This window comes from Mirounga leonina, unplaced genomic scaffold (genome assembly GCF_011800145.1).
Source record: "Mirounga leonina isolate KUSES-001 unplaced genomic scaffold, KU_Mleo_1.0 Mir_224, whole genome shotgun sequence".
NCBI classification, from domain to species: domain Eukaryota; kingdom Metazoa; phylum Chordata; class Mammalia; order Carnivora; family Phocidae; genus Mirounga; species Mirounga leonina.
The window spans coordinates 14,764,722-14,778,356 of NW_023270615.1; the positions used below are offsets into that span (position 1 = coordinate 14,764,722).

At 43.6% G+C, this 13,635-nt stretch overlaps 1 protein-coding gene and 1 pseudogene across 2 annotated transcripts in view; both read right to left on the reverse strand.

Annotated features, from left to right (window-relative positions):
* Positions 1 to 640, reverse strand: part of SPATA6L (spermatogenesis associated 6 like) — a 47,708-nt gene extending 47,068 nt beyond the window's left edge. For both annotated transcript variants that reach the window (XM_035029142.1, XM_035029141.1), the window contains exons 1-2: positions 568 to 640; positions 337 to 381 (exon numbers count right to left, since the gene is read on the reverse strand). In XM_035029142.1, the coding sequence (XP_034885033.1) occupies positions 337 to 375 (39 nt within the window). In that variant the 5' untranslated portion in view covers positions 376 to 381; positions 568 to 640. The remainder of the gene's footprint in view (positions 1 to 336; positions 382 to 567) is intronic.
* Positions 641 to 10,158: 9,518 nt separating this feature from the next.
* On the reverse strand, positions 10,159 to 10,596 carry LOC118026252 (annotated as a pseudogene).
* Between the last annotated feature and the right edge of the window lie 3,039 nt (positions 10,597 to 13,635).

The window sequence follows — 13,635 nt, forward strand, 5'->3', positions numbered from 1 at the left end:
ATTATTATTTCACAAATCTTTATCCTGGGGAAAGATAAAATTCTTCTTGGACTTAATGCAGGATTATTCTAAAATAACAGACAATTTTAGGATCAAGCTAACAAGTCCTTTAGGGGGCAAAAATGTTGAAAGAGGTTGGGCTGAATTAAAGGTTAAGAAATCAGGGAAGACCAATGTAGAGCTCTTAGGGACACAGGTACGATCTGCCCCAAAAGATAATGATGATGTGCGTGCGGTGAGGCGGGGAGGAGGTGGTGTAGGAGATGGCGACCATTTAGGAGCCCTGGGGAAAGAGTGATTTGGAGCGAGGAGTGGAGGTTCGCCGACTTCTCTTACCGCCCGGATCTGTAGTTCTACCACCACTTCCAGAGGCATCGTTCCCTGCGTGGGCGAAAGGACTGGAATGAAAAGCTCCTTGTGTGCTGAGCCTTGGACCGATTTTTCCCGGCGTAGCTCACTCCCTGGGGCAGACGTTCCCAGCGGCTGCCCCTGCCCCCAGCCCCCTCGTCCCCCCACCCGTCCCCACCCCGGACTCAGCCCCGGTCCCCCCACCCGGACGGGTCTCACAGTGCGGGAGCTGGAGCCAAGGCTTCCAGAAGGCGGACGCGTGGCGTTGCCATGAACGCCCGAACGCGCCACCTTCCACCTGGAACGCGAGCGGGGCTCGGCGCACGCGCAGTGCCGAACGGGCTTCCCCGGCTGCGCGCGGGCCGCGCCAGGACCCGGTGCCGCGCTGGTGGCTGGGTCGCAGGAGGCCGGGGGAGCTCCTCTCTTTATGGCCCCCGTCACTGTGTTGAGATGTCTACAGGGTCCGTTCTGGAAGGGGAATATGATCATTAGCTCCGGTATCATTTAAGTGCTTCCCATGTTCAGTAGCTATGGGGCCGCTGAGCCCTGGAATTTCTTTAACAATTCCGATTAATAGGGCGCCTGGGTGGCTCCGTTGGTTAAGCGACTGCCTTCGGCTCAGGTCATGATCCTGGAGTCCCGGGATCGAGTCCCGCATCGGGCTCCCTGCTCGGCGGGGGGTCTGCTTCCCCCTCTGCCCTCTTCCCTTCTCATGTGCTCTCTCTCTTTCTCGCTCTCAAATAAATAAATAAAATCTTAAAAAAGAAAGAAAGAAAGAAATCCCTAGACCGGAAATAACAGTCACTCTATTGCGAATACTCTGTATGTTCACATGTATGCACCCCCAAGCCCCAGGGGACATACGTCAATTGTTCTCAAAAGTTCCTACCCCATTCTAGAGGGGAGGGGGGTGGGAGGATGGGTTAGCCTGGTGGTGGGTATTGAGGAGGGCACATTCTGCATGGAGCACTGGGTGTTATGCACAATGAATCATGGAACACTTCACCTAAAACTAATGATGTAATGTATGGGGATTAACATAAGAATAAAAAAAAAAGAAAAAAAAAGAAGATAGCAGGAGGGGAAGAATGAAGGGGGAAAATGAGGGGTAGAGGAACCATGAGAGACGATGGACTCTGAAAAACAAACTGAGGGTTCTAGAGGGGAGGGGGGTGGGAGGATGGGTTAGCCTGGTGGTGGGTATTGAGGAGGGCACATTCTGCATGGAGCACTGGGTGTTGTGCACAAACAATGAATCATGGAACACTTCATCTAAAACTAATGTTGTAATGTATGGGGATTAACATAAGAATAAAAAAAATGGAAAAAAAAAAAAGTTCCTACTCCAGGGCGCCTGGGTGGCTCAGTTGGTTGGGCGACTGCCTTCGGCTCAGGTCATGATCCTGGAGTCCCTGGATCGAGTCCCACATCGGGCTCCCTGCTCGGCAGGGAGTCTGCTTCTCCCTCTGACCCTCCCCCCTCTCATGTGCTTGCTCTCTCTCATTCTCTCTCTCTCAAATAAATAAATAAAATCTTTAAAAAAAAAAAAATTCCAATTAATAGAGTAGCCTGTCCCTGAAAGTACTCTCCTGCTTGAGAAATGTTATGTCCTTGTGTTTGGTTTGGAAAACATGGCCCCCGTCAATAATAAGAAACCAGCCGTTTCAATCTCAGACTTATCCTTGTATTTCTATTTGGCAATGGAAATATTTGTCCGTTTCTCTTTTCTGACGTTTCATTAACCTAAGGCAAGCAGGGAATTACGTTATCCCCCAGTGGTTAATAGTTAACAGTGGTTGCCAAAGGCAGGGCCACACTAAAAACCATCGGAGGTGGCAGGCAGAGGAAAAGCTCTTAACCAGTAGGGGAAACTGCATTTTTGTCCATTCACTGTATTTGATAGACCAAAATGAAGGAAAGGAGGAGGGAGTGGCTGCTTCTAGCCCATCTGAAAAATCTGGGAGGGTCAATGCTGTCTCTGGAAAGAAATCTGAAATTGTGATGAGTCATTTATTACTAAACTATTGGAGGTTTCTGCATTTGCAGGAGTGCAAGTGCACAAACATGTCCTGAGACAAGAATTAGGCATTCACTTTGGTAATTGGAGTTCCTTTCCCTGGAATGGAAAAGCTCAGTATGATGAAGGAGGGTATATTATGTCCTCACACAATCCCTGTTGCTCTGTCTGTCTGCATACCAAGAGGCACATAGGTGTATGCTTGGCTCCCTCCCATATCCAGAGAACTGATTTGTTGGCTCACAACAGCTTGCTGGTACCCAGGCGAGTGCAGGGATTACGGGAACAGGACCGGTGTTGACCCTCACAGGTAAGTCACCAAAACCAATGCTAAATCATCAAGGAGTAACAGCTAAAACAGATGAATAAATGAGTGGACAGAGACATAATGAAAGGGAGGAACCAATCTTTATTGAGAAGCTGCAAAGTGCTAGACCCCTTGCATATGCTAATTCATCTCCACAATAACTCTTGGAGGAAGGTATCATCTCTATTTTACAGATGCAAGATCTGAGGCCAGACAGCCTTTTCCCCAAGGCCACACAGCTAAAGGGGAACAGGACCACACTTGAATCCAGGTGTGCCCTACCACCTCACGGCCCCTGCGGCATAGAAATCCTGTTGAATCATACAGACACACCGTCCCATCCTGTGCTCTTACTAGTCTTAACTGCACTCTCCTTGCTTGGCTCCTCAGGTTGGATACAAGCCCTTTTCTGGTTTCCCTTCAACTCTCTGGCCGTTCTTTGTCTCTGTTCATCCTCCTCTACCTGGCTATGCAATGTTTCTAGGTCCTTTACTTACTCTATGCCCTTTACCTATGGTGGCATACAAACATATGTACACAGATCTACATATTTCACCCAGGCCTTTCTTCGGCTCTCCCTGACAAGGAAGAATCTCCTGACTACAAATCCATGTGTCTCTTCTTTGTAGCAACTGCCACAATAGCATTTTCACACTTGTTCCTGTGATTGTTGATTATTTGTCTTCATAAACTGTTAGTTCTGCATGGCTAAGAGTTCATATTCTAAATACCTAGCATAGCAGATGCTCAATAAATATCTTTGAAGAGATGTTAAATACAGAGATGGTCAAGCCAGTCTGTAGGGTTCAACGTATGGGGGTTAGGGGGCTCCCTCATGTTGGAGGAGGTCATCAAGAAGACAATGACCACGGGTTGACCCACAAGGTGGACCAGGGCAATTGGAAGCTCCTCACCCCCCTCCACTGTCCTTGAGTGTACATTCTACCCACCATTCTCACAACAGGAGTCGTTTGAAGAACACAGGCCTTGAGACAGCAAAATGCTGTTGAGACCATCTGGATGGTATATGTGACTGAACCCAGTTAAGTCCTCCAAATAAACTTCTAGGTTTCTGGTGGGTGGGTGCAGAGCTCTACTCATCTTGTGGCTGCCTAAGACAAGCCTCCTGTGTAATTTCCCTTGCTTATTAAAACTGTCACCTACTGGGGCACCTGGGTGGCTCAGTCGTTAAGCGTCTGCCTTCAGTTCAGGTCATGATCCCAGGGTCCTGGGATCGAGCCCCGTATTGGGCTCCCTGCTCGGCGGGAAGCCTGCCTCTCCCTCTCCCTCTCCCACTCCCCCTGCTTGGTGTTCCTGTTCTCGCTATCTCTCTGTCAAATAAACAAATAAAATCTTAAAAAAAAAACACCAAACTTTCACCTACTAATCTTGAGTGGCCTGCCTCTTTCTTCAATCTCTCACTGTCCTCTAGATCTAGGAGCCAGTTTCAGATTTCACCCAGGGAAGCTCCTGAGTTTAGGAACCAACACCATTTCAGGGCAGACTAAACATGCAGAATGAGAAAAGACCGGGTACAGCTACTACTGCTAGTCTGCCCTGGAGGTATTAAATGAGTTGATGAGGAATATTTACGTTCTGTTAATTTCACTCACCATGGTCACTTGAGCTACCATGGAGATGTAAACGTTTCTGCATACACAGTGCCTCTGGCCCGTCTTGCAAAGTAGTGACTCATTGAGGCTGCCATCTTGGTGGCAGAAAACAAATCCCACTGACCAACTTCTATTCCCACAGCGTTTCTGCAGTGCAGGCTGGTCAGCGGTGATATCAGCCCTGCCGAAATGACACCTCGGCACTTCCTGCTCACATCCTAGCCACTGCCAAAAAAAAAAAAAAAAAATGGCCCAATCCCACATGGGAATTTTCCAAAGAGTTAATTAGCAAAGAACAAAAGTGTAACAGTCAGATAATTACAGTTGCAAATTTTCCATTGAACCAAAAACATGAATGATAAGACACGAAATTGTAAACATTCCTCAAATAATGTAGAAAGGAGTGCTCATATGAAGAAGGAAACTATTTAAAAAGAGAGAAAGGGGGCACCTGGGTGGCTCAGTTGGTTAAGCAACTGCCTTCAGCTCAGGTCATGATCCTGGAGTCCCGGGATCGAGTCCCACATCGGGCTCCCTGCTCAGCGGGGGGTCTGCTGCTCCCTCTGACCCTCCTCCCTCTCATGTGCTCTCTGTCTCTCATTATCTCTCTCGCAAATAAATAAAATCTTAAAAAAAAAAAAGTAGTAAGTCAAGGGGCGCCTGGGTGGCTCAGTTGGTTAAGCGACTGCCTTCGGCTCAGGTCATGATCCTGGAGTCCCGGGATCGAGTCCCACATCGGGCTCCAGGCTCAGCAGGGAGTCTGCTTCTCCCTCTGATCCTCGCCCCCTCTCAGGCTCTCTCTCTCTCAAATAAATAAAATCTTTAAAATAAAAAATAAAAATAAAAAGAGAGAAGGCTCTAATGGATAAAAACAAGACAAATTTATCATTTATTATTTTTCGTTTTGTGGGTCAGAAATCCAACACAGATCTCGCTGGGCTAAAAGCAAAGCTAGAAGCAGGGCTGCATTCCTTGCCTTGTTCCTTTCTTTGTTTTTCCAACTTCTAGGGGTCACCTGCATTCCTTGGCTCCTAGCTCCCTTCCTCCAACTTCAAAGCCAGCAAATTTGAGCCAAGTCCTTATCACACTGCCATGTCTTTGGTTCTCTCTTTAGGGATCTTTGTGATTACAACTGGCCCATCCAGATAACCCAGGATTATTTCCCTATCTTAAGGTCAGCTGATTAGCAACTTTAATTTCATCTATAATGTCAATTCCTCTTTGCCACAGAAGATAACATATTCAAAGGTTCCAGGAATTAGGACATGGATAGCTTTGGGGGCTCTTATTCTGCCTACCACATGTAAACCTCTCTAGAGAGCAACTTGTTAATGTCTATCAAAATTTTTCATTTGACTCAGCAGTTCCACTGCTAGGAATGGGTGTGTATGAATATACTTTCACACATACACAAAAATACATGCTGCAGCATTATTTGTAGTTAAAAAAGATACTGGGGCAGGGGGGTGTGGGTGCCTGGGTGGTATAGTGGGTAAAGTGACCACCTCTTGGTTTCAGCTCAGGTCGTGATCTCAGGGTCCTGAGATTGAGCCCCGCATCGGGCTCCCTGCTTAGCATGGAGTCTGCTTCAGACGGTCTCTCCTTTTCCCTCTGTCCCTCCCCCCCCAAAATTAATAAATAAGTCTAAAAAAAAAAAAAAGATACTGGGGACACCTGGCTGGCCCAGTCACTGGAACATGCAACTCTTGTTCTCGGGGTTGTAAGTTCAAGCCCCACACTGGGTGTAGAGTTTACTTTAAAAAATAAATAAATAATATTTTTTAAAAAATTAAAAAAGATACTGGAAACCACCTAAATGTTCATTAAGTAGGGGCAGATTCAATCAATTATGCTTAAGCCTTAAGATGGAACACTATGCGGGGCGTCTGGGTGGCTCAGTCGTTAAGCGTCTGCCTTCGGCTCAGGTCATGATTCCAGGTCCTGGGATCGAGTCCCGCATCGGGCTCCCTGCTCAGCAGGAAGCCTGCTTCTCCCTCTCCCACTCCCCCTGCTTGTGTCCCCTCTCTTGCTGTCTCTCTCTGTCAAATAAATAAATCTTAAAAAAAAAAAAAGATGGAACACTAGGCAGCATGGAAAATGAATAAAGCAGAGCTGTACATCATAGCAACAAATACTCTCTAAAATATAGGACTAATGGGGGCAAAAAGCCTGGAACAAAGAAATGTGTGAAGTATGCTGCCGTTTGGAAGAGACAGGGGATACGATATGGGCATACATGCTTAGAATATTCCTGAGAGGATACACTAGAAACTGCTAATAGTGGATTCTTCGGAGGAGGGGCCCTAGAGTAGAGAGAGAGAAGAAACTTCCTTTTCACTGAATATCCTTAGGTACTTTTCGAATATTTTTGCCAAATATTTGCATTATCGAGTCCAAATAGGAAAACAAATCAAAACAAGTAGAAAACGTAAAACAATAAAAAGGCTAAATCTGGGTAACTAGGGATTCTTGAGCTTTTGGGGTCAGCATCCTATATACTGCACGCCTTGAAAATACCCTTGCAAGTGTGGTTGCTCTTCTGCTCCCAGTGCAGTGTGTCTTATCCCATGACCCCTGGCCATCTCAGGGGTTCTAAAGCCCCTGAAATAATAGGCAACGTTTTCTGCATGTGTATATGGGCATTTTTCTGGGAAGAGAGGCTGTCGTTTTCACCAGAGTCTGGAAGAGATAGAGTTAGTCTAACCAAGTTTTAGAACCACTGTCCTGCCCTCTATCCTGACATCAGTTCCTTTCTACAGTACAAAGAAGGGCTTCCTGGGTGATCTGACAAAGCAGAAGGTAAGGAAAGAGGAGCTATTCTCTGCAGCACTTTCATGCCCACTTACTAGAGCAAATTGTCTCTCCAAGGGAAGCTGTATTCAATAGTAAGTGAAAAAGACCTCAAGGTCCTGTTCTGGGCCATGAGTTTATGTCTGGACTCAGACTCATTTTTAGGCCTACAATCTTTTGAGACAGTGAATTATTCATTAGCAAATGTGAACAACACCAGCAGATTGAGTTTCCGAAGTGAGCTGTTCATTAGCATTTGTGAGATGCCTGAAAAGAAAAAAAAAAAAAGATCCAAGTACAGGAAACAATCTGGATTATTCCAGCAATGATGCATTTTCAGATCACTGATTTTTCTTAAAGATTTTTATTTATTTATTTGAGAAAGAGAGCGAATGAGCAGGAGCAAGGGGAGGCGCGGAGGGCGAAGCAGACTACCCACTGAGGAGGAGCCCAAAGTGGGGCTCCATCCCAGGACCCTGGGATCATGACCTGAGCTGAAGGCAGATACCCAACTGACTGAGCCACCCAGGCGCCCTGATTTTTTTTTTTTTTTTTTAAAGCACAGACCCAGAGGCGCCTGGGTGAGTTGCCCAACTCAGTTTCAGCTCAGATTGTGATCTGGGGGTCATGGGATCAAGCCCCACATGGAGGCCTCTGTTGGGCTCCACGCTGGGCATGCAGTCTGCTTGTCCCTTTTCCTCTACTCTGCCCTTCAATCACTCTCTCTCTCAAATAATTTTTTTTTTAAAAAGCACAGGTCTAGCCTTGAGACCCAAGAAATAATTGTTTTATATCTGCCTTCTCCAAAATCTTTCTCTGAAATGTTAACAGTTTAGTTTTCCCACAGTTTGATATCCAGAAAAGTTTGCCTTTCTAACTTTTACTATGAAGGTATAAAAAAGCTCAATGAACAATGCTGGACTCTTTCCTTGATTCTCATAAACTGCATAAAGATGAAGTTTATATTTTTTAAAAAGTTAATGAACCCACTGATTAATCTTAACATCACTAAAGGTGGCATCCTCTCTCCCTATGTGATTCACAAAAAGGACCTAAGAAACACTTATGCCAAAAAGGTAAGGTTGAATCTAATCAAGCTGCTTGAGCTGCACTGTCTAATAAGATAGCTGCATATAGCTACTTAAATTTAAATTAACTAAAAGTAAATAAAATAAAAAATTCAGTTCCTCATTCACACCAGTCACATTTAAAGTGTTGAATACCCACATGCGGCTAGTGGCTACAGTAATGGGTAGGGCAAGTAGAATATTTCCATCGTCATAGAAACTTCTATCGAACAGTGTTGCTCTAGAGCTAACTTCACTTAAAGGAAATATGGAGGATGGAGAAACATGTCGGTGAGACCACAAGGAAGCGAACAGATGTACTGGAATGTGCGACATTCTGTAGAACAACTGACCGCTTAGTCTGCAACAAGTCAATGACGTTAAGGGGGAAAAAAAAAAGGGAAAGGGTCAGGGAAAATGCTCTATATTAAACAATACTTCAGAAATCTAACAATGAAATGTAATATGTAATATGTAGCCATCATTGGGACAGGACCTTGATTCAAACAAACAGGACCTTGATTCAAACAAACCAACTTAAAGAGAATATTTGAGAGTATTGGGGAAATTTGATTGTGATATGGGCATTAGATAATACCAAGCAATTAATTTTGATAGGTATGATAATGTTGATAATGTCCTTGTGTTTATGTAAGGCAAATATCAACAGTGTTTAGATATATGTATACATATTAAAATATGTAGTAGTAAAATGATCTGATGTCTAAGATTTTGTTTTCAAATGCTACAACAAATGAATAAAAAGAATGGATAAGGCAAATGCAGCAAAATCTTCATAACTTGATCTGGGTGATGGATATATGGTGTTTATTATAATTCTATACTTTCATGTATAAACATATTCATAATAACAACTTAAAAATATTTAACATATACTTAAATAAGAAAAACAATCATGGCCTTATGTGAACCTCCTTCTGTCCTAAAATAGCCCATCAAGAGGACTCTTAGTGGTATCACTATGAAATGCCCTTCAGTAGAATTCTTATAGACACTTAAAGAGAAAACATGGTGGATTTATTTACCTCAAATGCAGATTAAGAAAATTATTGAGATACATAATACTTTCCAAGTGATTCAGAGGGAAACCAACTTAAGGAAAAAAGAAGCACTGTATTATAAGAATAGTGGCCTCTGGGCGCCTGGGTGGCTCAGTTGGCTGGGCGACTGCCTTCGGCTCAGGTCGTGATCCTGGAGTCCCTGGATCGAGTCCCATATCAGGCTCCCTGCTCGGCAGGGAGTCTGCTTCTCCCTCTGACCCTCCCCCCTCTCATGTGCTCTTTCTCATTCTCTCTCTCTCAAATAAATAAATAAAATCTTAAAAAAAAAAAGAATAGTGGCCTCTGCATGAATATCCAAAACAGGAGCTGTCAATCTGAGTATTTCTTTAAGTGCACATACTTCTTCAGAATTTTCCCCAAGTATCAGGAAAGCATCCAAGGAAGGAATTAAATTGCAGTTGAACAGCTTTTAACAATCTTGAAGTCATTTGGGATCTGGACTCACACATGGGATCTATTTCACAAACTTTATTAGAGCTTATGAGTCAGACTCATATGTTACTCTTTGGCTTCTACTTTGATTCACTGGCTTTTGGAGGCTCAATCTTACTTAATACCACACAAACCCTTCCATAAGGACTGCCCTTGGGCGTTCTGGACTACATAGTCCATATCCTTTCATTTTAAAGTAATTTCTGCTCAGGAAAACTAATTTGCTCCTTTGAGTGTCAGCTGACTAATTCTATGTCCATGGGAGCAGTAGGCTAATTATGACCCAAAGCAGTTTCCTAGGAATTATATTTATGATCCAATGTAAGAAAATAGAAAAGAGTCTGATTTAGTTCCAAGACTTGTAAAAAGTATCCACTGAACTCAAGTGAAGGATTTAGGCCCCAAAGTCAGCAATGGCTAAGATGATGTCATTATATCCACCCTTTATTCTCCTACAAAAATATATCTCTTTGCATTCCTTTTTCACCCTTTTTTTTTAAGGTTGTTGTCCAAGGTTTATTGAAGATATTACAGCACAGCAGAAATATTCAAACGGCTCCACGTGGTGTTTTGAAATTCATCCCAAGTGCAGGCTGAGTGACCTACAGTTTGGACAGACTGCCAAAGTCCAAGAGTTTCAACATTTCCTTAGTGTCAGGATCTCCTGATCCAGGGCTGAGATCTCGGGCATAAAATTATCCCTCCTTTCTCTCTCCTCCGGCAGCTTGGTGGAGATTACTCTCCCTGGGCCCCTCTGAATCTGCTTCATCAAGTGTATGACAGAGCCTGTGATCTTGCTTCGGAGCTTTTTGCTGGGGATGATGGCAATCTCTTCACACACATGCTTGTTGGTATGGAAGTCATTGCCCAGGTGTGTGTAGTACTTCTCAATGATGACTCAGGCCACCTTCTTCACGGTTTTGGTGAGAATACGACCCATGTTGGGGGGGAGAGTCCATCTCTTCTGTCTTTATTTAATCCCACACCTTTCCTTTTATCCTTGTTTCCATTCATTCATTCATTCTTTATTCATCCATTCAACACATATTTATTGAATACCTACCGTGTGCTAGGTACTATTCTAGACAATGGAGGTACAATGGTGAACAAGAAACAGTCTATGCCTTTGTGGGCTTTACATCCTGGGTGGGGGGAAGATGATAAGTGAACATGAGATAATAACCGTATGACAAATACTAGGAAGGAATCTGGGTGTTGGGGGTGAGAGAGAAGTTTATAGGTTGGAGAGGGCATAAGAACCTAATTTAGACCCAGTGGACAGATAAGGCTCTCTAAGAGGATGACATTTGATCTAAGATCTAAAAAGAAAAGCATGACCGATAGCAGGACTTTTAAAGTACTAGAGAAAAGATATCCGGTGAAGGGAGCAACAAAATGTGAAGAGTCAGGGAGGGAACTGATATGTTTGAGAAACGGAAGGAGGCCAGTGAGCATACTAAGAGAGACCTGGGCAGGGGACAGAGGAGGTTAAGAGATGACACTGAAGAGTTGGCTGGCATTAGATAGCATAGGAACTCAAAGTTAGAGCAGACAATGTGATTGCTTACCTAATAGCCATAAGCTCTTCTTCCTTGCTAATGGAGCTCCAGTTTTGCTTGGGTGGCAATGCGTCTCACTTTAGGGAGTGAATCATAATTTATTTAAGCCAATTCTGAACAATGAGATATAAGGGGAAGTCACTGGAAGCTTCTGAGAAACATTTTTATTTCTGATAGTAGAGCCACAAGTAAATAAAGCTTTTTGCCTCTTCTCTTCCTGTTTGGCTGTTGTCCTGTTTTGATGCAATGTCCAGAGCTATGGCGGCCATCCTGCAACCATGACAAGCCTGAAGATGAAAGTCAACAGACTTAGGAGGGTGGAAAGGATAGAAAGAACTTGAGTCCTTGATGACATCAACAAACTGCTAAACCAATCCTGAGAACACTGATCTTCACCCTTTTTACTAAATAGAAAATAATTTTCCTTATGGTTTAAGTTTCTATTAGCTGGGGTTTCTGTTATTTGTGCTGGAAGCACTTAATGGATACAGCAGGGGTGTGTGGCATGATCTGATTTATATACATATATTTTTAAGTCTCTTTGGTAACTGTGAAGAGATTTGTAATGAGCAAAAATGGAACAGAGACATTGAAGACTACTGCAGTAGGCCCGAGAAGGATCATGGTATCCTGGGCTAGGGAGGAAGCATTACAACTGGAGAGAAGTAGACAGATTCAAGATGTATTTGAGAGTAAAAATAACAAAATTTGCGGGTGCCTGGGTGGCTCAAATGGTTGAGCGTCTGCCTTTGGCTCAGGTCATGATTCCAGCGTCCTGGGATGGAGCCCCGCATCGAGCTTCCTGCTTGGTGGGGAGCCTGCTTCTCCCTCTCCCTCTGCCTGCCACTCCCCTACTTGTGCTCTCTTGTTCTGTCAGATGAATAAATAAAATCTTTAAAACAACAATAACAAAATTTACTTTGGTTCAGACATGGGAGAGGAAGGAGGGGGATAAATTAAGGCTGGCCTCTTTTGGGATTGGCGGTGGTGCCATTTATTGATATGGAGAAAATAGGAAGAAGTTTAGGGAAGGAGTGGGATCAAGAGGGTTTTTTGGTAAATGTTAAATTTAAAATATGCATTCAAAGAGAGATGTCGGGGGTGCAGCACATTGGGCTCCACATTGGGTGTAGAGAGATGTCAAGTCAGCAGGTAGACAAATAGTCTGAAGTACTTTAGGTCAGGGCTTGGATTTCAATTAGGAAGCTGTCAATACACAGATGTTATTTAAAGCCACAAGAACAGATAAGGTCCTCCCCACTGGCCAAAATTTGAGGAATTTCAAAATTAGAGGTCGGTTAGAAGGGGAGGAGCCTGCCAAAGAGCCTGAGGGGAAGTAGTGAGACAGGTAGGAGGAAAACCAATAAAACAATACTTAACATTCATATAGAGCTTACTTCAAGCCAGGCACGGCTCAAAGCACTTTGTGCCTTCATGGAAACAAAGAGAAAAAAGTGTTTTACTTTTCTTCCTCCCTTTCTGTTTTAACCCCTGTAGCTTTCCCTAACCCCACAATGCTTCTCAACTGTAATTTGTAATTAAGTATTAAGGGATAACATATTCATTGAAAAACATTCAAACCGTATAGTACAGGAAAACTAAAAACGGAAAGCAAAGAAACTCAGAAACTTTCCTCCCAGCCTGATCCACCATCATTAAGAATTCTTGCTCTCTCTCCAGGAATTTTCTATACACACGCACGTATTTTTACACAGATTGGATCATTCGCTCTTGATAGCTAGATAGCTATAGATATGTAAACACCAAATATATCTAATTCTGCAAATTTTTTTTAAAACTCAACACATTCTGGAGATTTTCTGTATCAGCACATACATATCTATTCTTCTTTTTAAAGACTGATATCGTATTGTATTAATATACCATAATTTATTTAAGTTCCTCTACTAATGGGCAATTAGTTTCCTGGTTTTTCCTGCAAACTGCTGCAATAAACATCTTTGTAGATAAATCACTGGACATTGGTACAAAAATAACCGTTGGATAACTTCCTGGTAGTGAAATTGCTGAATCAAAGCCCTTAAGCCACCGGTATTGTCAAATCACCCCTCCAGAAAGGTTACACAAAGCACAATCTCTTTAACAGCATTTCGTCACATCTTGTCAACACTCGGTATTGACAAACCGCAAAGTTGGTCAGGCTGTGAGACCGAAAAAATGGCGTCTCGTTTTTTTTTTTTTTTTTTTAAGATTTTATTTATTTATTTGAGACAGAGAATGAGATAGAGCGAGCATGAGAGGGGGGAGGGTCAGAGGGAGAAGCAGACTCCCTGCCGAGCAGGGAGCCCGATGCGGGACTCGATCCCGGGACTCCAGGATCATGACCTGAGCCGAAGGCAGTCGCTCAACCAACTGAGCCACCCAGGCGCCCCTGGCGTCTCGTTTTTATTCGGGTCTCT